Below are 23,535 nucleotides of genomic sequence, written 5' to 3' on the forward strand. Positions count from 1 at the left end.
TCTTATTCCCACAGCAAATGTCAGGGACTATCTGGAACAGTGGTTGAAACACAGCAACAACCATCCCCACAGTTTTGGAGCTCAACAGGATCTAATCATCAGTGAGTGGTTACAACTGGATATGAACTGCCTGAAGAAATTTTGTACTGTCTTCCTCAACAAATTGAGGCCATTATAGAGGATATAGGTGGTTTTATACAATGTTATTGAAGCATCTCACCGGGTGACTAATGCTTTGTCCTGACTGCCTGTATTTAGGGGTTATGGTATGATACATTGGTGTTTAAAAACTTGTTGGTTGAGATTTCCAGACAATTTATCTATGCAGAAGAGTGTCCATTTGTTTGTCTGGAATTCATTGAAATCTACAGTTTCATGCTGATCTTAATGAAATTTTGAATACTTTACATTCAAGACAAGAGGAAGGTCACTGTCTGCAAGTGATGATAAGTCAGTCAGGACAGTGCCTTGAGAAACGTTATCAGGCATCTCAAAAAGTACTTGACTGATTTACTTAAAAGTTCTTGGATGATTTACTTCACATTTCTACATTAAGATGAAACACTGAAGAAAATTAATGAATGATTAAATATCTAACAACCAAAATATGCTGTTCAGTACTAAGCAATTGCAGTTTGCCATGTGACTTGCACTTGCTATGAGTATCAATAAGGCAAAGGACCGAACACTTTCCGTGTCAAATATTAAACATCCTAGCAACACTGGTCACTGCAGCTAATATAAAATGGAAAAGAATTTCAGAAAATGGTGGAGGAAATACTGGTTTATGGGAGGCTGATGCATGAGAAACAGAAGTTATGCTAGTAGAAGGTCAGAAAAAAATACTGAAAGTAATGTTCAATGGAAAAAACTAGAACAAGTCCAGAGCACAAATATGTAGGAAATCCAGAGAGGATGAATAGAGTTATGGAATTCAAATAAATACATGACGAGCAATGTCAAAGCTGAGATTTACAAAGAATAGGAAGGAATTTGCAGCAGTGTTGATTTCAAACTAGTAAACCAAGAAACAAAATATTTTATATAGAGTGATATCAAAAGGAAAGTAGCTACTCACCATATAGTGGAGATGTTGAGTCCCAGATAGGCACAACATAAAGACTGTCACACATAAGGCTCTTGGCCAGTAAGGCCTTCATCAAAATAACCCCCCCCCCCCCCCCCCCCCGTACACACAAATGCAACTAATGCAACTCACACACATGACTGCAGTGTCAGGCAACTGGAATCACACTGAGTGAGGTTTCACTGCCTGAGACTGCAGTCATGTGTGCAAGTTGCTTTTGTGTGTGTGTGTGTGTGTGTGTGTGTGTCTATTTTCGATGAAGGCCTTACTGGCCGAAAACTTTATGTGTGACAGTCTTTTTGTTGTACCTATCTGTGACTCAGCATCTCTTCTATATAGTGAGTAGCAACTTTCCTTTTCATATATTGTTCCATTCCATCCTGGATTTCCCATTGTTTGATTATTTAGAATGTTCCATTACACTGCGTATGGTGCAGAAATGTGAGAAGAGGGAAAAAGCTGGAAGCTTTGGAAATTAGGATATGGTGCAGATAGAAAAGAAACAATCAGTGAAAAATGAACTGCCAAAAAGAGTGACAGTACAATCAGTAATGAAAAACAAGAACTAAAAATTGAACCTGGCATATTTTAAAGTGATTGACTTTAAAAAACGGGTATTGAAGTACATGTGCTGGGGAAAAAAGTAGCTACTATGTAATTAAAAGGAAGGTTGCAAGTACAGTAGAAAGAAAAAGGAAGCAATGGATCACAAGAAATGGCTACAGCAAGAACTTGCTCATAGAGCAGAAGACTAATGAACAAATTAACACCACATTTAATGCTGACATTTCTTGCAGTAACAGATAAAGGACTTTTTGAAGCTTACGAGCAAGCTGGTCAAGACTCATACTTCACTTTCAAATTCTGTTAATACATTTCACTTACTTTCCAAGCTTCCCAGAAGTTCTCCTGCATACTTCAGTCAACTAAGGTCCTTGAAATAAATATTTTCACAGTTAAATAGTTTGGATACAGATTAGGGTAATGTTTCCAGAAAGAACATTTCACTCTGAAGAAGAGTGTGCATTGTTTCAAAACTTCTGACAGACTAAAACTTTTAATTTGTTAGGAAATATTGAAACACCACACCCCTTGCTTTAGAGAGAATGATCCATTCTGTATACTTGACACAAGTTTCTATATCATTTTTCTTAAGTAAGATATGAACTAGTCATATGCCTAACCATTAATATGCACAAAATGTAACTTCTCCAATTGGTCACTGTAATTAAAATAGAGAAAAGAGTAGAGACCTCTAATAATGTAACTAAATAATTTTCCACTTGGGAAAACAAAATTTATTTTTTTAATTCAGATTGTCAGAGAATTTTTTATCCATTTGGTAACTGCAATGACTGCTTACTGATCTAACTTTAAATTATGGTAAAAACACAGAAGATAGGTACCTGTAACAGCTTGTTGATTTAATGAGAAACTGGACAATGTGTTTGGGATTTCATAATAAATATGAGGCAAAGAGTTTAATGGCCTTCAATGTCTTCAGTGTCTGTGTAAACAACTTCTTATAAGTTGTACTTTTTGATTTCAGGTCTGGGTTTCCGTCCAATGCCTCCAGAGACAAACGTCGAGAGTACTCTAATCTGGTACAAGGGATCAGATGAGAATAACTATAAATATTGGGTAGAAGAGCTTGACAAATTTTTAGAGCGTAAGTACACAATTCTATTGAGACTATGTTATTAAAAGAACATCAGATGACATACACATTGAATGAGTTGTCTGAAATTTCTGCCAACATAAGGTAAATGAATACAATGCTCACTGGAATACAAATATAACTGAGGTCTTAAACTCAAAGATAATATCAATTTAAACTGCTTGATATTAACTGATGACCTTAACTTCTTCCAGCATTATTCAGGAACCTCAGGAAAAGTTAAATCACTACAGGAAACAGCACATAAAATCACCCTCAGAATATCCTTTCACAAATAGAAATTATTTTAACTGACTCGCCACACATAAACAAAATAACAGTAGAAGAACAGGAGATCAAAATCATAGAGAAATTTATTTATGTGAAATTAGGAAGTATAATGTCAATGAAGAATATGACACAGCATAGAAAGTAAACTGCTAAAATCACAATATATAATCAAGAATATATACAACAAAAAAGACTTGTCAACAGCCATGAAATTTAAATACTACAAAAAAGCTACGCAACCATAAATTAAATACACAAGTGAAACTATTTTCAAAACAGCTATCACTGTAGAAACAGAGAGAATACTTGAAACTTCAAGAAGAATAATTAGAACATCCATAAACAAAAAATACCAAGAAAATGGAGAATAGTTGTACGAAAGTCTACAAGATAATGGTACTGGTAGTGAGCACAAAAATGAAAAAAAAAATACTTTTTGTTCTTTACATGTGTAATTAGGGCATCAGAAAACAGAATCATGAGGAGAACAATGGAGAAACTGTGGGACAGTAAGATGTGCCAACAGGTGTGTTTACTACTGAACTGTCAGTTTAATGACTCATCTTTGCAAAATACTGACTCAATTATTTATAGAAGAATGGAAAAATTGGTAGAAGCTGGCTTAGGAAACAGTAGTTTGGGTTGCAGATAAATTTAGGAACATGCAAAGCTGCGCTTGACTCTATGTCTTCTCCTAGAAGATAGGTTGAAGAAAGGCAAACCTATGTTTATATGATTTGTGGATTTAGAGAAGGCTTTTGACAATCTTGACTGGATTACACTCTTTGAAATTTTGAAGTAGGGATAAGATACATGGAATTAAAACTTATTTACACCTTGTGCAGAAACTAGGGTGCATGACTATGAGTCAAAGAATATGAAAGGGGGGTGATAAATGAGAGGGGAATAAGACAGGGTAGTAGGCTATCCCTGATGTTACTCAATCTGTACATTTGGCCAGTCATGAAGGAAACCAAGTAGAAATTTGGAAAGAGAACTGAAATGCAGGAGAAGAAATAAAAACTTTGCATTTGTCAATAACACTGTAATTCTGTCATTGTCAATAACATTGTAATTCTGTCAAATGGCAATTCAGATGAGCAGTTCCACAGAAAGGATAGTGTCTTGAAAAAAGATTGTAAAATGAACAAAATTCAGATTGGCAATAGCATAAAAAGCATTTGTGAAAAAGAGGAATACTTTAAAATCTTACATAAAGTTAAGTGGTAGGAATTCTTTTCTGGAGATAGTTGTACGAAATGTAACCTTTTATGGAAGTGCAACATAAGGCAATAAGCAGTTTTGACAAGAAGAGTACAGTTGTGTGAAATGTGATGCTCTTGAAAAACACTGAATATTAGATGGGTATATCAAACACAAATGAAATGTTTACTGAATCAAATTGAAGAGTAAAGTATTTTATGACACAACTTGACTAAAAGAAAGTATTGATTGATAGAACACATCTTGAAGTCAGTTTGGTAATGGAAGGCAGTGTGGGGGTAAAAATTTTAGATAGAGATGAAGGCATGCAAGGTCTTGTGGATTTAGCTTGCAGTTATATGCAGAGATGGAGAGGCTTGTACAGAATGGACTAGCATCAAGAACTGAATTAAACCAGCCTTTGGAGTGAATACTATAACAATTACAACAACAACAATAACAAAAGTCCAATAGCTTCTGGATGTTGTGGGAATGTGATAACTGTTAACAGCATGCCAAGAAAAGCTTTCGCCTTAGTTCCACCAGTTGTGAATATAGTTCTCTTTTGTACAGCATATGGAATGTAGTCAGAAATCACAGTACCAGTCATAAGAGTTTCGACATTAGCAAACAGAAAATTTCAGTTGGCTTTGGTAGGTGCTTCATCACTATGTGCAATGTCAAAGAAAAGATTTTGCTGAATTCTTTACCCTCTTCCTTGATGAAGTACTGTGGTTGAAATGTTTTCCCCTTCACTCTAATCTTCTATAATATTTTCTTACTGCTGTTCCCTAACAGCTGTAGGGTGTGTTACATAATCAAATTTGCTTCTCTTTGAGTTTAGAATAATAATGTTTTCTAAATTTTCTACAAAATTAGTCCTCACCAGTATCTTTATGTTCTCTTCCAACTTTCATAATTGTAGACAGAGCTTTCTGGTGCAATATCAGAAGTCCTTTCATGATCTTCCACCATGTTTTTCTCTCTGCTTCAAATGTCTTTCTCTAATAATGTGGCCTCTTCTTCTCCTAAACTAATGTTGTCTTCATCATCACTGTCATTTGCATAGAGTACTTTAAGAATTTCCTCATCCTTTAGAAAGACCTGCCTTCTTCTGTAAGATATGTGAAAGTAAATATTTTGAAATGCTGTTTTATACTCTGAAGACATTTGGTCACGCAAATAAATATTAAATTCAATGAAGACATTTACTTATTAATTTGCACTGTGTTCTAATTGAAAGGAAATAAAAATATGTACTCCTAACATTTCAAACCACTGAAGTACTGATACATAAAAATGTATTTGCCCCTCATAAAATAATTAGCTCTATTATCTATGAATTTCAAGTGAAGTGATACAGAAATATCTAAATATATTAAGATTATGTTGTAACTATTCTTTCCCATTCTAACAAATTATTCTTAAAAAATCAGCAAGATATTAAAAACAAAAGTGACACAAAGCGAGAAATATTCACAATATTATTCCCTCTCAAAAGAACATTTACATTCATAGTTGAAACACAAGAAAAATAGGAACAATGAAATCAAGCGTAATTTTTAAAAATAAAATCTGAGATATCTGTCATTTATGAATAGTTTTATAAAGGGACAATATGCCCCATGTACTTGAAACAGTTAAGAATTATCAGAAATATCCCAGTAATGCAAGAAATTGCAATAGAAAATTTATTCATAGCCAGCTAGGACTGTAAAACATTACTGTTGCCAAAGAACATAATCTTTTACACTTGCATGTTACTGATTTATTGCAGCATACAGAAAGCCTGGCCAATCAGCAAGTATAGGACAGAACATTCAGACTTGCTCCTATGACAATGAGCCAGCTGATGGGAAAGTCTGTGAAGTTGATGTAAATGATTTTGCTCCTTGCACTGAGGCAAACAATTATAACTACCCCAAATCTGCTCCATGTATATTCCTTAAGCTGAATAAGGTATGTATCCTTCTAATTAATTGTGGAAAAAATCCCAGAAACCCAGTTTATAAAATACTGTTGATAACATAAAATGAGATATATTAATAGAAAAGGAACTCATATATCTTTAAGGTTTGCATTTATGTTCTCTGCTCAATGGTCATTAGGATGGCATGCATTAAGAATAGCCTCAAATAAATTACAAGAGACTGATTAATTGAATTTAGTTGCTAGACTATTTTATGATATATTGGGTCCTCAGAAAATTATGAAGTATGATTTAGGAAATATTGTATTGCAATAAATCATGAAAGATTAATGCAGATACCAATTCATTAAAAATAAATTTATAAATCTGGTAAAAATGATATACTATTACAATCAGTCAAAAAAGATCATGATAAATACACTAGGAATATTTCACTAAACTGATCATATTTGCTGTATTGTGCTGCTTTGTGTGAATACTGAATACCACAAATAGTTGATGATATCTCGAAACAAAGTATCTCTTCTCTATTGTGACCCAACACAGTATATGTATCTCTGTTTAGTTCAGTAAAAAATCTTAGATACTGTATAAACTGAGCAGAACATTAATTGGATGTAGGGAAGAAAAGGGCTCTGCAAATACTATTCTGGCTCCATTAAGGTAAAAAAATTTGCAAACAAAATGACTAAACCGAAAAAAATGCTGAAAATGTGAAAGAATTTGTCCTGAATGCAAAACATAATTTTTTGTGGAGAAACATTGCTGCTTGTAGATGAAAATGTTACAGATAAATATAAGTTGTTGAAGTCATAATCACTACAGAAATTCTCCACCAATGTAAGTAAATCAGCTCCAAATCAATCTGAAAGGGAGCCAGATTCCAAGAGCACTAGTATCAATATTTGACTTATGACTGCCAATTGCTATTCTGAATAACTAAATGTTTGGCTTATGAGCAAAGACACAAACCAAATTTTTGTGTTGCATATGAGTAGCATGTTATGGAGTGTCCACGAGGAATGTGGAGCAGGAAATAATATTGATCATAAGGTATGCATGAAAGTAATTAATCAATTATGAGGAAAATGTGTAATTTATGTGATGATAACTTAGTTTGTGGAAATATTTTAGAAGCAATAAAATCAGAGTACTTACAAAATCTAGAAGTGTATCACTTTATCCACAATCTTTAAGTGAAATGCTGATTCTTACACAGTATATTCAAAGTTTGATGCATTGTTGTTTACAAGAGACAAAATTAATACCATTAAAAATTATATGTGCTGCATGAATAATCTATCATATTTCTGTCAACTGAAAATTCTATTTCTAATTGTATTGTCTTGTGAATAATCTCTTCTTAATACTAGAGAACAGCAATCTCTAAATAGTGGGTAAGATTTGCATAATGTTACTGGATTTTAATGAATGGTTTATCCAATAAGACTTATAGAGATAAATATTTCCAGAGGGTATCTGAGTAGTAAGACAGATGAGTATGAAATATTCTGTAAACTAATCATGATTTTTCATGTTGTAATAAGCAAAGTTTATCTTCTTACAGATATTTAACTGGATGCCTGTGTTTTACAATGACACTGACCTACCTGAAAAGATGCCTCAAGATCTAAAGGTTCATATTCGCGAGGAGAAATTGCGGAATCCAAGAACGGTATGTAAATGGTTGTTTAATAAATTTAACTACTTAGATGCAAAAGATGCAAAAGAATGTTAGTTTTATTGGTGTTATATTGATAATCTGACACCTTATCTGACTCCTGCTGAAACTGTCTATAAGGTGGTGGACTATCATTGAGTTGTTGTTGTCCCTTGCATATACAAAGTAGTGCTGTTGCATGAATAAAAGCATTATGATCAATGTATTTGTTATTTATCTGTACTGAAGCATCCAGAGAGTAGGATGTTGCAGAGAGTGCTGTATCAATATCAAGTTTAGAGTTGGAGGAGGCCAACCATTGATCATCCAAAAGATATGGGTACGCTGACTCCAAGGGTAGATTTCTGTCTGACACCTGAAAGTGTTATTAAAACAGTATAACAGTTTTAAATACCTGTTGTCCACAGAATATAATATGTTCAGGCAGCCAGTTCTGGCAGGGTAGGCAATAGTGTACCACCTTGGAACACACCTGTCAGCACTTGACATGCAGTCAGTGGCACATCAGCTCAGCAGCAGCAATATCTTGAAGCTGGTCACCTCACCTGCATTTGCACTTAGCTGTATCTACACCAAGTGAGGCTGCACACAGCTTCCATGAGATGATGAATAGGGCACCAATGACCCTATTGAGACTGTGCTAAGAAGGTGTCCACCAGCTCTGCTCAGAGTATGTGAAGATGTGCAGAGGAGTGCCATGGTCTCCCATCAGGAAATAGAGAGACTTAATCATTGAAATCTGTCACAGATACAGAGACAATCAGCAAAAGCAGTGACTCTCCTACACAATGACAGATGATGATCTAGATCAGGTCCTGTTGGTTAGACCTCCAGAAGGCTTGCCACATGCTGGTGGACACAGCTCCCCATCAGTCTAGACTCTGTAGCTGGCACTGCAGCTGACAATCACCAAAACTACCCAGACAGGACTTGTTGCTGCATAGAAGACTGAAGGCAGCTGGTTAACTGACATAGGCCTCCCTCTTGATGGAAAAGCTGCAAACTGAATAGAACTCCACCAGAATTTATACAGGATGAGCTCATGTGCTCTGTGGTGGGGTGGAAATGACATCATTTGCTTACTTTTTCCTGTTTGGTCAGCCCTCTTGGTCATTATAAAATTTCGTAACTTTACTTTTCGGGTCTTCTGTCTGCCATGTCAGTAAACTGAATAGTTAGTCTTGTGTTCTTCTCAAGCTTTCTTGAGACACTCTGCACAGTCGTCATTATGACAATATCCCTCCATCAGCCCACCCGGTTAGCCATGTGGTCTAACACAGTGCTTTCCAGGAGGGGGGGGGGGGGGGGGGGGGCGGGAATATGGTCTGCTGTAGCCTGTTGTGGGGTGTGAACCACTGAGGGCTACGGCAGGGATGAAGCCTCTCCTTCGTTTCTAGGTCCCGCATTCCATACAATACAATACTATCCCTCCCTCACTATGAAGTTACTTTGCTACAATGCATGCTCAAGCACTCAGCCCATTCAAAATGTCACAATAAATCCTGTGTTTCCTGCTGCGCCACTGGTGAATAATTCTCACTGGCATTCCACCTGGCTATCGAGCTGTGGTGCTCTGCTTCTTGCAGAGCCAGGGAAGAACTTCGAAATTTTTCTGGCTCCACCAAGTATATTACTCTACTGTGGAACATGCTCCCAGTCTTGAAGAAATTTGCCTCAGATTTCTCTGAGGTAACTCTGAAACAGTCCTGACATAGATGCGCAGAACAAAATTTATACATTCCCGATTCCTCACAATCCATCTACTTGAAACCACATAGCAGCTCAATTAGGTTCTTAATTCTAAAATCTTATTTACTTAAATTCAGCACAGGGAACTCATATTCTTACTAGACATATGGCATCAAAATTACTTTTTATACACTAATACAATCATTTTTCACATACCGGTCATAACCATTCTATAATTTACAATCTTGTTTACTCTTCCTCACTTAACAAGTAATTGAGTACTCTAATTATTTCTTAAATATCCTTACTTCTATTTATAAATCATTCTACTGATATTTGATACACAGGTGGTACGTAAGGGGGTAAATTTTTTCGCTCATGATATATGTATGTCACTTAAAGCATAACCAAAACCAGTACAGCATTAGAATCTGTGACACTTAAGGTCAACAAAGTCTGGTATTGCTTCTCACGATACTGTTGTATACATTGAAACATGTGCTCCACAATGATTTGTCTGTATTGTGATGATATGAAATTGTCTATGGAATTTAGGTGGTCTGGTTTTAAGGTCTGACTTAGGCATGTTAGGTTCTGGGCTGTAGACACATCTAGTGGTTTCTCCTGGCAGATTTATGACAGTCATTCCAGTGATAGTAGCTAATAGCATACCCACTATGACATGGTTCATACTGTTGATTAACATTCCACTGTCATGTAGCTCAATCCTTGTCATACCTCTTGGATTCCCTTCATTGTATCAATCACCACTTCTGGAAAAAACACTGAGTAAAACCAGTCCATGCCCATTTTTAGAAAATAAGGGTTTGGCAACAATGCTTACCTCTGACATTCAGCTGATTCTGGCTTACCCTAAAACAGTTGTATTTCACCCTAGCCTCAACCATCCTAGTTTGGCAGGCCATCAAACACACTCTTTGGTAACCCTGTAGCTCCTCTGTTGATATTATCAAATATTTAAACAAAATGAATCATACTGCTTGCCTACAATAAAATGCATTGTCCATTCAATATGGTGGTTAACACACACACACAGAACATCATCTGCACTCACTCTCCTTCCTCTTTCAAAAAGTGTGTGTATACCAGTCACTATCCTGGTCACATAACAACAATAGCCTACATCCTGTCCTTAAATGAGCAGTGTCTGGAAAGTAAGTACCATTTCATTATACTGCCATCACAACACTACTGTTGCAGTTCCACACATTAATCTCTCTGGTTCATTGTTTTTCCACTGATGCCATTACAGCTGGATTGTATTGTTTTTACATTTGTTGGTGATCATTCATAATGCCTAATGTGATATTTGAGCACTCTGCAATACAGTTTTTGAATGCAAAGAATGTTAAGCCACCTGAAATTTGTCATCAGCCTGTAGAAATTTATGGTGAAAATTTAAAGGATGAACCAATGTTACGCATCGTGTGGGTGACCTTCTGTTGTCAATTATAGCTTGGTTGAGAAAGGTAATGAGAAAATTCCTGAAACGTAACAGTTCACATTAAGAATTCTTTGCGATGATTTTCCATAAATTTCAGAAACTGTTTTTCATGAGATTATCAAAAATCACTTAAATTTTTACAAATTATGTTCACATTGGGTTCCAAAAATGCTTACAGATATCCACAAAATTAAACATCTTGGTAGAGCTTAAACATTTATTACCTGATGCAGTGGAGAGAGAAATGAAGTATGAAATTCTTAAACGGAATTGTGGCCAATGATGAAACCTAGGTTTTTAATGTCACTTCAGAATCAAAACAACAGTTGGTGGAGTGGAGGCTTTCATGATCCCCCCCAAAAAAACAAAAATTCAAAAGAACTTTCTGGGCACAAAAATGCATGTACTCTGTGTTCTCGGATGGATGGATATTCTGCTTGCTGCATTGCTTCTCAGAGGTGAAACTATCAGTGCAGTATGATACTATAAAACACTGAGAAAACTTCAGCAAGCAATTCAAAATTAAAGATGTAGAATTCTCAGTCAAGGCTTGTGTTGCTTCATGATAATGCATGCCCCCACTCTGCGGTGCTACTGAAAACCATATTCAGCAGTTCGTTTGGAAGCAGTAGGTGTGAGATAGGGGCATTATGCCCTCACAACCCTCAATCAAATGGAAGAATCGAATTCTTCTTGGGTTTAATGTCCTGCACCAGGAATGGCACTGGTACTTGTGCTAAAGTGTCTACACAATAGAGATTTTCATTAGCTGTTGCAACTTGAAGTTGATAGGAGATGTCATCTCTATGACCTGTTCAGGAATTTCTTTGTCTTGCCCTTTGGTGTGTAAGTGTTCATCAATAAAACCCACTGTCCATCTCTATATTTAGGTAACTTACTGACACAATGTTTTGTCTGTTCTTGTTGCTTGGGCATTTTTGTTCTTGCTTGCCAAGTTTCTTAACTGAGTCAATTCTTTTTTCACAGTTTAGGCTTCATTAATTCAAAAGACGTGCATTCTTCTTACTGTATATTACCTCACAGGGTGAAAGCCCAATATTACTGTCTATTTTAGAGTTATATGAGGGCATGACAAATGAAAAGTAGACACCCCAATCATTATGATTTACATTTACATAATAACTAAACATTTTTCAAACTGTGCAATGAACACATTCAATTCTTCCATTTGATTGAGGGTGGTGAGGGCATAATGCCCCTATCTCACACCTACTGACTACCACTTGTTCTTGAACCTGAAGCATGATTTTGGAGGAAGCACTTGGCAGTGATGACAGAGTACAAAATGGTGTTCAGCAGTGGCTGTCTTCACTGGGGTCCCCTATGGAAATGGCATAGAATAGTTGGTTTCCCTCTATGAGGAATGTCTGAACAATGGTGGCAGCTATGTATAAAAATAGATTAAGAAATGCTCTTTCTCATAAAAATAAATTTTGGTTTGAAAAAAATGCTTTTATGAGTTTTTTCCCAAATTGTACTTACTTTCCAGACATGCCTCATAACTTAAAATGCTAGAAACAAACAAAAAAAGTCCCCCAAAACACAAAATGCCATAATAACAAAATATACATGTAGTACATCCTAAAACTTTCAAAACAGTGACACACAAAATAAACTATTTCCCATATTATTGACAAAACTTTTCACGAAACTATGTCATTTAGTTATTCTATGACATGGTCTAAATGCATACAGAACTTGTGTTCCTTTATTATTGACTTTCAGTCTTTTTCCATTCTTCTTGGGTTTAACGTCATGCACCAGGAATGGCATTGATACTTGTGCTAAAGTGTCTACACAATAGAGATTTTCATTAGCTATTGCATCTTAAAGTTGACAGGAGATGTCATCTCTATGACCTGTTCAGGAATTTCTTTGTCTTGCCCTTTGGTGTGTAAGTGTTCATCAATAAAACCCACTGTCCATCTCTATATTTAAGTAACTTACTGACACAATGTTTTGTCTGTTCTTGTTGCTTGGCCATTTTTGTACTTGCTTGCCAAGTTTCTTAACTAAGTCATTTTTTTCATATTTTAGGCTTCATTAATTCAAAAGATGTGCATTCTTCTTGCTGTATATTACCTCATAGTGTTGTTGTTGTGGTCTTCAGTCCTGAGACTGGTTTGATACAGCTCTCCATGCTACTCTATCCTGTGCAAGCTTCTTCATCTCCCAGTACCTACTGCAACCTACATCCTTCTGAATCTGCTTAGTGTATTCATCTCTTGGTCTCCCTCTACGATTTTTACCCTCCACACTGCCCTCCAATACTAAATTGGTGATCCCTCGATGTCTCAGAACATGTCTTACCAACCGATCCCTTCTTCTAGTCAAGTTGTGCCACAAGCTCCTCTTCTCCCCAATTCTACTCAATACCTCCTCATTAGTTATGTGATCTACCCATCTAATCTTCAGCATTCTTCTGTAGCACCACATTTCGAAAGTTTTATTCTCTTCTTGTCTAAGCTATTTATCGTCCACGTTTCACTTCCATACATGGCTACACTCCATACAAATACTTTCAGAAACGACTTCCTGACACTTAAATCAATACTCAATGTTAACAAATTTCTCTTCTTAAGAAACGTTTTCCTTGCCATTGCCAGTCTACATTTTATATCCTCTCTACTTTGACCATCATCAGTTATTTTGCTCCCCAAATAGCAAAACTCCTTTACTACTTTAAGTGTGTCATTTCCTAATCTAATTCCCTCAGCATCATCCGACTTAATTTGACTACATTCCATTATCCTCGGTTTGCTTTTGTTGATGTTCATCTTATATCCTCCTTTCAAGACACTGCTCTTCCAAGTCCTTTGCTGTCTCTGATAGAATTACAATGTCATCGGTGAACCTCAAAGTTTTTATTTCTTCTCCATGGATTTTAATACCTACTCCAAACTTTTCTTTTATTTCCTTTATTGCTTGCTCAATATACAGATTGAATAACATCCGGGATAGGCTACAACCCTGTCTCACTCCCTTCCCAACCACTGCTCCCCTTTCATACCCCTCGACTCTTATAACTGCCATCTGCTTTCTGTACAAATTGTAAATAGCCTTTCGCTCTCTGTATTTTACTCCTGCCACCTTCAGAATTTGAAAGAGAGTATTCCAATCAACATTGTCAAAAGCTTTCTCTAAGTCTACAAATGCTAGAAATGTAGGTTTGCTTTCCTTAATCTTTCTTCTAAGATAAGTCGTAGGGTCATTATTGCCTCACGTGTTCCAACATTTCTACAGAATCCAAACTGATCTTCCCCGAGGTCGGCTTCTATCAGTTTTTCCATTCGTTTGTAAAGAATTCGCATTAGTATTTTGCAGCTGTGACATATTAAACTGATAGTTCGGTAATTTTCACATCTGTCAACACCTGCTTTCTTTGGGATTGGGATTATTATATTCTTCTTGAAGTCTGAAGGTATTTTGCCTGTCTCATACATCTTGCTCACCAGATGGTAGAGTTTTGTCAGGACCGGCTCTCCCAAGGTTGTCAGTAGTTCTAATGGAATGTTGTCTACTCCGGGGGTCTTGTTTCGACTTAGGTCTTTCAGTGCTCTGGCAAACTCTTCACGCAATATCGTATCTCCCATTTCATCTTCATCTACATCCTCTTCCATTTCCATAATATTGTCCTCAAGTACATCACCCTTGTATAGGCCCTCTATATACTCCTTCCACCTTTCTGCTTTCCTTTCTTTGCTTAGAACTGGGTTTCCATCAAAGCTCTTGATATTCATGCAAGTGGTTCTCCTTTCTTCAAAGGTCTCTTTAATTTTCCTGTAGGCAGTATCTATCTTACCCCTAGTGAGATAAGCCTCTACATCCTTACATTTGTCCTCTAGCCATCCCTGATTAGCCATTTTGCACTTCCTGTCGATGTCATTTTTGAGATGTTTGTATTCCTTTTTGCCTGGTTCATTTACTGCATTTTTATATTTTCTCCTTTCATCAATTAAATTCAATATTTCTTCTATTACCCAAGGGTTTCTACTAGCCCTCGTCTTTCTGCCTATTTGATCCTCTGCTGCCTTCACTATTTCATCCCTCAAAGCTACCCATTCTTCTTCTACTGTATTTCTTTCCCCCATTCCTGTCAATTGTTCCCTTATGCTCTCCCTGAAACTCTGTACAATCTCTGGTTCTTTCAGTTTATCCAGGTCCCATCTCCTGAAATTCCCAACTTTTTGCAGTTTCTTCAGTTTTAATCTACAGTTCATAACCAATAGATTGTGGTCAGAGTCCACATCTGCCCCTGGAAATGTCTTACAATTTAAAACCTGGTTCCTAAATCTCTGTCTTACCATTATATAATCTATTTGATACCTTTTAGTATCTCCAGGGTTCTTCCATGTACACAACCTTCTTTCATGATTCTTAAACCAAGTATTAGCTATGATTAAGTTATGCTCTGCACAAAATTCTACCAGGCGGCTTCCTCTTTAATTTCTTAGCCCCAATCCATATTCACCTACTATGTTTCCTTCTCTCCCTTTTCCTACTGACGAATTCCAGTCACCCATGACTATTAAATTTTCGTCTCCCTTCACTACCTGAATAATTTCTTTTATCTCATCATACATTTCATCAATTTCTTCGTCATCTGCAGAGCTAGTTGGCACATAAACTTGTACTACTGTAGTAGGCATGGGCTTCGTGTCTATCTTGGCCACAATAATGCATTCACTAAGCTGTTTGTAGTAGCTTGCCCGTACACCTATTTTTTTATTCATTATTAAACCTACTCCTGCATTACCCCTATTTGATTTTGTATTTATAACCCTGTATTCACCTGACCAGAAGTCTTGTTCCTCCTGCCACCGAACTTCACTAATTCCCACTATATCTAACTTTAACCTATCCATTTCCCTTTTTAAATTTTCTAACCTACCTGCTCGATTAAGGGATCTGACATTCCACGCTCCGATCCTTAGAACGCCAGTTTTCTTTCTCCTGATAACAACGTCCTCTTGAGTAGTCCCCTCCTGGAGATCCGAATGGGGGACTATTTTACCTTCGGAATATTTTACCCAAGATGATGCCATCATCATTAACCATACAGTAAAGCAGCATGCCCTCAGGAAAAATTACTGCTGTAGTTTCCCCTTGCTTTCAGCCGTTCGCAGTACCAGAACAGCAAGGCCATTTCGGTTAGTGTTACAAGGCCAGATCAGTCAATCATCCAGACTGTTGCCCCTGCAACTACTGAAAAGGCTGCTGGCCCACTTCAGGAACCACACGTTTGTCTGGCCTCTCAACAGATACCCCTCCGTTGTGGTTGCACCTACGGTACGGCTATCTGTATCATTGAGGCACGCAAGCCTCCCCACCAACGGCAAGGTCCATGGTTCATGGGGGGGCCTCATAGGGTGTAAGCCCAATATACTGTCTATTTTACAGTTATATGAGGGCATGACAAATGAAAAGTAGACACCCCAATCATTATGATTTACATTTACATAATAACTAAACATTTTTCAAACTGTGCAATGAACACATTCGATTCTTCCATTTGATTGAGGGTGGTGAGGGCATGTTCTTAACATATGAATTTATAGTAAATGGCACAGCTATATCATCAGGAAAAGCATAAAATTAGTGTCCTGATCTGTGATTATTTTGTTGGGAGTAATGAATTTTAAAATCCAATTGTTCATCACATCCTCAGCCACTATATTAGCCTTTTGATTTAGGACTGCAATTATTGCTATATGAAGTGAATGGGATGTATCGTAGTCAGTATCTAATGGTTATCAACTGGTCTTAAGGTGATGGTCAGAATATTGGAACCTACCATTTTAAATGGTTGGGACACTTCCAGCGACCTTTGTAGTGGAACCAAGGCCAGTTAGAGATCATTTTTCCACACAAGTGAATTAACATTTAGCACTACCCGGTCCATTTTTTCTTGTAGGCTTCTACCTATGTTAGTTTTCACTACTAATTGTGAACTGCTTGCTCTTGGGTACCCTGGTGCCCTACTCAACTTAGCACCCAAAGTGGCCATTATTAATTGCGATATGTACTGTACACAAATTTTACAGTTGTGGCACTCTGCTGCCCATCTTAGGTTTGTGTCCCAAGTGGTGGCTTGTGCTGCATGGGCCTTAAATTGGCCATGTGTGGAACTAATTGATGAGTAGAAACTCATGGTTCGCACTTCGTCATTCTGCATGGCAAGCCTTCTTATACTACAAACTGTGGCTGTGCTCAAAATACTTCAGTTACCATCAACAGCCTATGTGTTCTGCCATTCCAGTAAGCTTCTACCAAGTGCTGGTAATACTTGAGCATTTCAACTTGAGCCATCACCATTGTCATATTTTCTGCCTGGTTTATGCACTATCTATTCAAATTCACTTAATTTCAGAGTCCAATGTGTCAATCTTTTTGACAGTACTGTAGATGACCCAACACCTCTTTTTCCATAGTAGAATAATTTCATCCTGCTTTATTTAATTGTCTTGATCCATATGCCAACAGGTGTTCCTTACCATCCACACATTGGTTAAGGATACACTTGATTGCTAAACTGCTTGCATCACAATAAAAAATAAACTCTTTTTCCAAAGTTTGGAAACACCGATATGGTAATTGATGTTAAAGCCTCATTTAAACTATCAAATACTGCTTGTCAGTAGGCCATTGAAACTTTGCTCCTTTCTTTAACAGCTCAGCAATTTTGGCAAAAACCTCTAAAAAATTTTCAGTAATAATTACAAAGATCAAGTTATGATTAAAGCTCTTTTGCTGTCTGTGGTGGCAAAAAATCATATGTTTGCAGAAATTAAACATGTATCAGTTCTAACACCTTCTTGACTAGTTATATGCCCCAGACAATTCACTGCCATCACTGCAAAGTGACATTTATCCACACTCAGTGTCAGGCATGCTCCACATAATCTCTTGAACACCTCTTGCATTCATTCTACATATCCCTCCAGATTTTTGAAAACACAATTATCTCAGAGAGATAACCCATGCTCTATTTCAGTTTTAGTCCTCTAAGTACTCCATCACATAACCTGGCACATTATTGAGATAAAAATAGCTTTCTGTGATATTGGTTTTGACTCAATGGATCATAAATGGGGTCTTGGGCTGGTCTTCTGGAATTAGTTCCAACTAGTGATAATCACTTTTTAAATCCATTGTAGAAAAGCATTTGCATTGACCTAAGTTGTCCAATGTCTCCATTACAATATGCATTGGATATGCATCACTGATAACTCTTGTGTTTAGGTACCTGTAGTCACAGCAAAACCTATATGCTATGGTACTATCTAGTGATTTCTGTCAGACAATTGCAATAGTTGTACCCCAAAGGCTACCACTATGTCAATAATGGCATGAGCCAATTACTGGTCGATAAATTCTTCCATTATCAGCCGCAGATATTTCTGGACTCTGTACTGTTTCCTATATACTGGAACATTATTTCCAGTTGGCATTTTATGTTACATGACTGGTTTAGTTTTAGTTTAGTTTTAGTTGGTATCACTGGTAACAGTCTACCAGGATGAAACAGCTCTGTATTAATCAACCACAATGTTCTTGCACCTGGTAGTGGCAGCACTTTAGTCAACTCATGTATTTACTTGTGTGCTTGGTACTGTTCAAAATGAGGTCTGCTGTTTTAATGGCCAGACAACTTGCACTTAAAGCTATTTGGAATTCCACAGTGTATACATCAGTTTAAAAAATTGACTTTTTTTATTTACTGTAATGTTAGCAGGCATTTCTGATAATTGCCATGGGAGGAAAAGTGCAATAATACCATGGCAGGTTAGTAAATAATAGTAACAAAGCTTCCATCATTGCTGTATCTCTTTGTTCCAAATGTTGTAGCTTTTTATGTGATGCAGATGCCCCGATTGTTTGCATGTGACAAAGGTCACCACCATAACATCCAGATTGTCTTCTTCTAGAATATCTAAGTTGGCAACCAGTAATCCCCTTGCCAGATTTACATTGTCCATATGATTATCTATGCACATCAGAACCATATAATCTGCATCTAATTCCTGTTTATTCACTACACTGTGAAGTACAAAACAGTGTGACTCGTCTAGCTTGTCATTGCATTCAAATGTCTCTACAACATGTAATACTTCACCTGGAAAGTTAGTACTCACAGTCATATAGGCTAACTTCCTTGTACCTCTCAGTACTTTATCATATGAATTGATCTTTAGTGGTAGAGTCTGCAAATTATTTGGTACCACCTTCAAAGGTAGTCAATGTTGCGGTGATGTAGCGTTTGCAGTAGTCATGGCCAGAGGAAACAATGTCCCACTCAGTTTGACTGTATACTGCGAAAAGTCAATTTCTGCATGATGCGTAACCAGAAAGTTAAGTCCTAGGCTCACACAATACTCCTCACCAATATGTGGCAACACTTCTGAATGCTCCTGTAATCCTTTTCCTCCAATGTTAAAAATGGGCAGCGTTGTTTAAAGAACACTTGTCTTGATGCTTCCTGTCTAGTTTGCTACTTCAACAAACATGTGCCCAGTGCACCACTTCCTCACATTTGTAACACTGAGCTTGGTGGCATTGCTTCTTGATGTGGCTCATACACCCACGCCTGTAACATTTTATATCTGGGGAAAATATGCTTTGGTCATTTCAGCCTTAGGTAGAAATGTCAGTTTCCTCAAGCTGCTTGGTAACTCTAATAGCAATGACTAAATCACCTTCCATTTTGACACTCTCAATATGCCACTTGGAAGTCACCACGAAAATGTATGTAATAACCTATTTTCTACCTCCTGTAGAATAACTCTCTCTGTATTCACAAGCTGCATCAGTTCATAGGTTCACACATTAATTTTTGTAATCCTGTCTAAAAATGATTCTACTGATTCATTGTGCTTTTCTGACAGACCATTAATCTATTCCCTAAAAAGCCTCAACTTTTCTAGTAATGGTACCACTGCTAAAGTGTGTTAGCAGCAGTTCAGACATCTGCACTTTATTTAATCCTTCATAGAATATGACATACGTTCTTGCATTATCAACCAACCATAACAGAGTCAAAGCAAGCATGTTTCATCCATGCAATAACCTAATCTAGTGGCAGTCTTCACTTCATTAATAAATACAGCCACATCTATTGTCTTTCTTGAAAAAGGAGTCACTAGACTAGCTGTTACAGGCACTACAGCAGGAACAGGTACATTTAACAAGCTTTTTGTTTCTACTGACTTGCATTGTAATAGACTAGTACCGGTTTGTAAGGTGTCTACCTCTTTCTGTAATGCAGCAATACTTTATGACAATGATGATACTTGCCCTACCAGAAGCACAGCTGCTTCATGCATCATTGCCACAGATGTTTCTGGTAGTTTTTTAGCCTCCATCTGACAATTACACAAATTATGAGAGATTACTGCTGCAAGAATACAGACAGAGACATTGTAAAATGAGTCTCTGTGTCTTATTACGGCCCACTGAGATTTATTACACTGCTGTGTTTTACGGTCAACCCTTCTACAAGTATCATTTGTAACTGGAACTGCCTTTGTATATGGCAACTCATGTCCAGACAAATTGGCATCTAACAGAACACAAGCACCATTCCCTGGAATTGCCCCTGAATTGTGACAGGTTAGTAGGCTCTCAAAGTTTTACAAAAGTTACTTTCAGGTTTGCAGGACTGTGCCACCAAGCACTAATGGCCATAACATACAAAACAAAAGCCAATTGAAGATACCCTTACCTAACTATAGTGCTGTACTGCTAGGTGAGGCTGCAGTTGTGATGCCATAGCCAGATACATCTCTGATGTCAGATGCCTTCTTACAGCAACAGTTCTGACACCAAATGTAGCATCCTGGTGGTAGGGGGGTATGGTGGGCAGTATGCTGAGGTCAGGCCAAAATCAATGACTGGCCACTCACAAAATATGTGTAACCCCAACTCAGAGGATAGATGCCTATCTGACACATAAAGGCATTATTAAAACAGTATTACAATATTAAACATCTATTGTCCACAAAATGCTATACTTGATATTTCAACATCCAGGCAGCCAGCATGGGCAGAGCTGGCAGTAGCACATGACAATATGCTCCAAGACCCTGCTGGTTAGACCTCCAGAAGGACGGCCTGATAGTGACAGATAAAGCTTCCCAACAGTCTTGACTTAGTAATTGGTGCTGCAGCTTACAGCGACCAAGTGCTGCCAGACAGGACGTGTCACTCAACCGATGATCAGAGGCAATTAGACAATCAGATGGTCAACTAATGTAGGCCTTCCCTCTTGATAATATGGCTGCAAACTGAATAGATCTCCACCAGAATCAAAGTAGTATTTATACAGGATGAGCAACTGTACTCTGTTATGATAGGAAGGCAATGCCACCATTTGTCCTGGCTTTGTTTGGTCAGCTCTCTTAGTCACTTCAGGATTTCACAGCTTCACCTTTCGATACCTGTTCTCCAATGTCAGTATACTAAATAGTTAATCTTGCATCTAGCTGAAGCTTGCTTGTGACACTTTGCACAGTCACAATTATGACGATATCCCTCCATCGCCAAGATGTCAGTTTGCTACATTGTATGCTTGAGCACTCAGCCCACACACAGTGTTGCAATAGCTTATTTGGTTGTTACTGCACCATAGGCAAAACTTGCTTACTGGCATTCCACCTGGCTATTGACCTGTGGTTCTCTGCCTCTTGCATTACCAATGAGAAACTGTGAAGTATTTCTGGCTGCACAAAGTATACTATTTCACTGTTCAACAGTACCATATGATGCACTTCCCTTGTTATAGTTAAATACTTTACAGTTGTAGTTTATGTCAACATTACACAAAATAATTGTCTCAGTTTGGAGTCATTAATTCAGCAGTTGTAAATTGTTGTCTATTTATTCTTTCACATAAGATTTCAAGCACATTTTCAAAATGTCATGAGTAAATACCAGACACAAAATACAGAGCTATTTCCTTTGTCTGGTTCCATCACACATTCCAAAGGGCTTCCCTATTGTTACCTCAAAACAGTTCAACAAGAAAATGATGCTAGACGGAATGAGACTAAAACTGTACTGAAGAAACTGACACCAAACAGATATGATATGTAAGTGTACTTGAACAATCCAGAACAATCTATTAATCAAAATACAGTTCACATAACTTTTTTTAGATTATTTATGAGATTTATTTTGTGTAATATTTGCTGATGATATGTATCTATGTGAAAGTTTTTGGGAATAATATCAAATGACAAAAGTTATAAAAATTGTAAATATGAAATTTATAAACATCTTGCTATGTTGTAATTTCAATTAATTATCAATAGTAAAATAAATAAAAATGTAAATAGGAACATATGTTTTATCTGCATTCAAAACAGAATGCTAAAAATAACCAAATTAATGTAGATTTGTTTTAAGAGTATTTGGTGTGATTATTTGCCAACTAGTTTTCAGAGTGCAAGATCAAAGTACAAAACTATATTGCCATTTAAATAAAAATTATATTTATGGGAAATTTGTGCCAAACAACCAGAAAAATTAATAAACATTCACAAAGATGTGTTACATAATTTACATATGAAAAATGAAAACCAGTTTACATCTGGCCAGATTTTGTGTGGTATCATGAAGTTTGTTTACTGATCAAAAGTCCAGTATGACTGGACTCATTATAATGAAGACCAGAATACTCTAACCCATATTCATACTTGCAGAACTAGTTTTTTGAGGGTGGGTGTTATGTTGAAAATGAATAACCTCTTTTATCCACAACAGTGAAAGTTATCTTAGCACTTAATTTTTTGAAAGGTACCATCTAGACATTCTTACTTGTGAACCAGTTATCTGTACATGGTGTAATGTTGTGTTTATGTCTGAGATGAAACACAACTTAATACTGATTTCAAATATCGTTTTTTCCTACCAGATCAACACAGTATGGGTAAGCTGTGAAGGTGAAAATCCAGCAGATGTTGAGAATATTGGCCCCATACAGTACATCCCACGCCGAGGATTTCCTGGATACTTCTTTCCATTCAAAAATTATGAGGGATACCTAAGCCCGCTTGTTGCTGTTTTCTTTGAGAGGCCTGTCCGTAAGTACTTTATCAGTGTTTTCAGCAAATTGTAAAATGAATTACAAGTGTATTGCAAATGCCTATTTTCTTATGCACAATAAATTAAAATTCACCACCCAGAACTGATGATGCATAACTAGAAGTTAGAATTAGCTTACTTGTTTCGTGTCAAAACAATTGAATATTCTGTTTCATATTAAAGAGAGAAAGATGTTATTATACTGCATACAGATTTTTTCTAACAGCTCCTCATCCACCTTCCTAAGAGATCTCCTTTGTGATGGGATTTATGGAACATAATTGGTAAATAAATGAATGAAATACATTGCTGAGATCATGTTTAGAATATGCCTCCTATATTAATTTTCTTTTATTTGCGTTTTTGCACCAAGTGATCAAACACATCATTCATCTCTTGTAAATTGTTATGAGATGGTTTGTGAATGCTG

The 23,535-nt window shown here is 36.9% G+C and overlaps 1 protein-coding gene across 1 annotated transcript in view; it reads left to right on the forward strand.

Annotated features, from left to right (window-relative positions):
- The window catches only part of LOC126236881 (sodium/potassium-transporting ATPase subunit beta-2), a 154,420-nt gene that overhangs the window by 126,921 nt on the left and 3,964 nt on the right, over positions 1–23,535 (forward strand). The window contains exons 3-6 of the mRNA XM_049946509.1: positions 2,637–2,756; positions 6,016–6,197; positions 7,736–7,843; positions 22,936–23,104. Coding sequence (XP_049802466.1) covers positions 2,637–2,756; positions 6,016–6,197; positions 7,736–7,843; positions 22,936–23,104 — 579 coding nt within the window. The remainder of the gene's footprint in view (positions 1–2,636; positions 2,757–6,015; positions 6,198–7,735; positions 7,844–22,935; positions 23,105–23,535) is intronic.

Source organism: Schistocerca nitens, chromosome 2 (genome assembly GCF_023898315.1).
Source record: "Schistocerca nitens isolate TAMUIC-IGC-003100 chromosome 2, iqSchNite1.1, whole genome shotgun sequence".
Lineage (NCBI taxonomy): Eukaryota > Metazoa > Arthropoda > Insecta > Orthoptera > Acrididae > Schistocerca > Schistocerca nitens.